General features: G+C 65.2%; 1 protein-coding gene across 1 annotated transcript; it reads right to left on the reverse strand.

Annotated features, from left to right (window-relative positions):
* Window positions 1–1907: 1907 nt before the first annotated feature.
* Window positions 1908–3203, reverse strand: FOXB2 (forkhead box B2). Its single transcript, XM_041739441.1, has one exon. The coding sequence runs from the start codon at window positions 3201–3203 to the stop codon at window positions 1908–1910; it is 1296 nt and encodes a 431-aa protein (XP_041595375.1).
* Between the last annotated feature and the right edge of the window lie 387 nt (window positions 3204–3590).

Below are 3590 nucleotides of genomic sequence, written 5' to 3' on the forward strand. Positions count from 1 at the left end.
CAGCCACCTGGCGCCAACTCCCCCGCCCCGGGTCTGCCTTGCAGACTTAAGGGGGCGCCGCAGGGCACCTATCGGAGGGTGCCGAGGCCCCGGCTGTGGCCCGCCCTCCACGCCCTCTGGAATGGGAAAGGGTGTTGCATGGTGGTGATGGTGGATTAATGCGAACCTCAAGTGGGAACAACAACAAAAATCCCCGTTGCGGGTGTTTGCTAAGGCAGTCTCCGGCACCGCGGTGGGCGAGCTAGCGCCCAGGAAACCAGCGTAGGGAGGGATGGAATTCCAGCAGGTAACTGCGCCAGCGGATAAAAGGAGCAACGGTGCAAGCTTGTACCTGGTGGCGGCTCTCCCGTGCACTCACCCCCGTGAAGCTCTGAAGTTAAGAAATAAAGGGGGGGGGGATTCGTAAAGTCCCTTGATCGCCCAGGGGGCACTCAAACCGCCGCCTCCTCTCCTGAGAAGTGACACATCTTCACACGGGCAGCGGCAGATCCAGAGAGAAGCTTTAATGGAGAACAGCGCGTACAACACCGGCAGACATGAACTTGTCACAAAGTCACAACCCGAAAGCGGCGCGGACACGAGCCAAAGGTGACTCAGAAGCAAAGGGCAGCTGCCTCCTCCCTACCCGCCCCCCTTCGTTCCCAAAAGTTGGTTGTGAGTAAAGTGCTATTCCTGGGGCTCGAAAAAAGGGGAAGGGGCGACAGCGGCAGATTTCTTTTCCATTCGCGAACTGAAACCGAAGAATTCGCCTGGAAGTCGTAGGCGCCCAAAACAGCACTCGGAAAACCCAGTCCACCGCGGCGCGCAGAAGTGACCGGGTCACCGTCCCGCACCTGTCCCGAGGCTGGAAGGCAACCGCAAGAAACGTTCCTGGAAGCGAGAAGAGCGCTACTCTTGGGTGATGTGGCAGGTTCTTCTTGAATTCGTGATTAGAGGAACAAAATCCCGTAATGCAAGTAATTTTTTCCCCTTTAAAATCCCAAATGGAACGGATGGTGGGAATTAACATGATTTGGGGGCTCCTTAACGCCTCATCCGATCGATTCACTAACGAATTGCAGGTAAAAAGCTGCCTTTACTGTGTCTCTTTGGTTGTGATTCCCCGAACTTTACTTTGGGAATCCGGGGCTTTGCTCCCTAAGCCGCTGCCATTCTGCTTTGTGCAAACTAATTGCTTTAGTTGTTCCTGCTATCCTTCTCGACCCCCGGGTCACAGCAAGAAACTGAACTGTTTCCCAAGATCCTTCGTGGAGTTCCCACTGCTTCCCCCCTCCCCCAAAGAGACTATTCATGATACCGTGTCCTCGCCTATTTACCTGACCGGCAAAATAACGATATGAAAATGCTCTCTCTCTCCCTTCTTAAATAAAACGAGATTTCCTCAGTTTTGTCTTGGATGTTCACGAGAGGCCGGCGCCCGGGGTGAGAAACTCGGTGGCTTGAGGTCTGTTTAGAGCGTCATTCTCGGCGGGATTTCTCCCCAGGGGGTTTAGCTTCGCCAGCTTCTGCTCCCAGCAGCGAGGGTCTAAATCCATTTCCAATTTGCCAGCCAACGAGGCCTCCCCAAACTCCTTCGCTCCCTCCCCGCCCCATAACTTACTGACTTACATTATTAATTACAATAGAAACTCTTACCTGAAAATTGCCTTTCATGAATCTGATTGTACGACATGGTATGAACACAGACAACAGAAGTGTTAGATTTACTCAGACCACCCGAGAATCCACGTTCGGGTTTCTCAGCTCAGCCCTTGCTGGGCGGCCAAGGCTCTGGCTCGCCCGCTCCGCCCAGCCTCAGGGCGCCCTCTCCCTCCCGGGCGGTCCGGGGCCAGGAGTCCTCGCGCGCGCTCGCCCCCCCACCCCCGCCACCCCCGCCACCCCCGCCACCCCCAAGCCCGCCGGCTCCCCTAGGAGTGCACCAGCACCGAGTGCAGGGAGCTGCCCTTGCTCTGGGCCGCACCGGCGGCGGCGGGCTCCAGCAGGGAGGCGGCTGGCGAGGCCGCAGCGGCCGGGCACACGGTGGACGGCGCGGGCTGCTGCTGCGCGGCCGCGGACACCGCGAGCGTCGGAGGCAGCGCGGCCACCGGCGGCAGCGAGGGGGTGGGCTTGATGGGCACCGGCACGGCAGGCAGGCTCTGGCTTGCCGAGTGGCACAGGGCCTTGACCGGCACCCCGAAGGCCCCATACTCCGGGCCCACGGGGACCCCCGCGGCGGCGGCGGCGGCGGCGGCCGCGGCCACCGAATCCATGACGCCCACGTGCGGCCACACGGAGCTGACGACGTTGCCAAGCTGGCCGGGCACGGGGTAGCCCAGGTGGTGCATGACGGACGCCAAGGGCAGCCCGCCGGCCTGCAGCACGCCCTTGTAGTCTCGGCTGATGATGTTCTCGATGGCGAACGGGTGCTTGAAGCCCGACGTGGACGCCGCGGCGGCGGCGGCGGCGGCGGCCGCTGAGCCCAACCCGTAGGGCGGGAACTGCGACAGGCGCCCCACGCTGCCCACCGCCGCCGCCGCCGCGGCCGCCGCCGCCGCCGCCACCGCCGCCGCCTCCTGCATCTTGCCCGGGTGGGACGGCGGCGGCGGCTGCGGCTGCTGCGGCGGCGGCTGCGGGGGCTGCGACGCGAGGTGCGGCGGCGGCTGCGGGGCGGGGGGAGGCTGCTGGTGGAAATAGTGCACCATGTGCGGCGGCGGCGGGGGCGGCGCGGGCTGCGGCGCGTGGTGGTGGTGGTGGTGCGCGGCCGCGTGGTGGTGGTGGTGGTGCGCGTGGTGCGCGTGGTGCGCGTGGTGCGGGTGAAGGTGCCCTCCGGGGCCCGCGCCCGGCGCGCCCTTGGTGCTTCCCGCGTGCAGGTGAGTGTGCTCCGCGCGCAGCACCTTGAAGCGCTTGCGGCGCCGCAGGAAGCTGCCGTTCTCGAACATGTCGCCGCAGTCGGGATGCAGCGCCCAGAAGCTGCCCTTGCCGGGCTGGTCCGGCCGCCGCGGGATCTTGATGAAGCAGTCGTTGAAGGAGAGGTTGTGGCGCAGGCTGTTCTGCCAGCGCTGCGTGTGCTCGCGGTAGTAGGGGAAGCGCTCCATGATGAACTTGTAGATGTCGCTCAGCGGCAGCATCTTCTCGGCCGAGTGCTGGATGGCCATGGCGGTCAGCGAGATGTACGAGTAGGGCGGCTTTTGGTCGCTGTACGAGCTCTTCCCCGGCCGCGGCATCGCCCCCGGCGCCCCCGCCGGCCCCCGGCCCGCCCTGGACGGCAGGGTCGCTCCGCACCCGGGAGCGGGGGCCTGGCCGTCCCCACTACGCCCCACTCCGCCCGCCCAGCCCCGCCACCCCGCCCTCTCGGCCCCCACACCCGCTCGCCGCCTCCCTCGGGCCTCCCGCCAGCGGCTCGCGGGGCTCCGCGCCTGCTGCCCTCTCCGGCCAGCTCCGCTCCCTGCCGCTCGCAACTTCTGCCCGACGGGGCCGACCCGCGCGCCAGGTGCCCCCGCGCCCTCCGCGCGGCTTCCCCAGGTGGTCCGAGACCGGGCGCTGCAGCTGGCGGTGGAGGCGTGCTCCGCAGGGCCGTGTTCCCGCCCGGCCTCCTTTTTTGCTTTCTCTCG

The sequence above is a fragment of the Vulpes lagopus genome, chromosome 2 (genome assembly GCF_018345385.1).
Source record: "Vulpes lagopus strain Blue_001 chromosome 2, ASM1834538v1, whole genome shotgun sequence".
NCBI lineage: Eukaryota > Metazoa > Chordata > Mammalia > Carnivora > Canidae > Vulpes > Vulpes lagopus.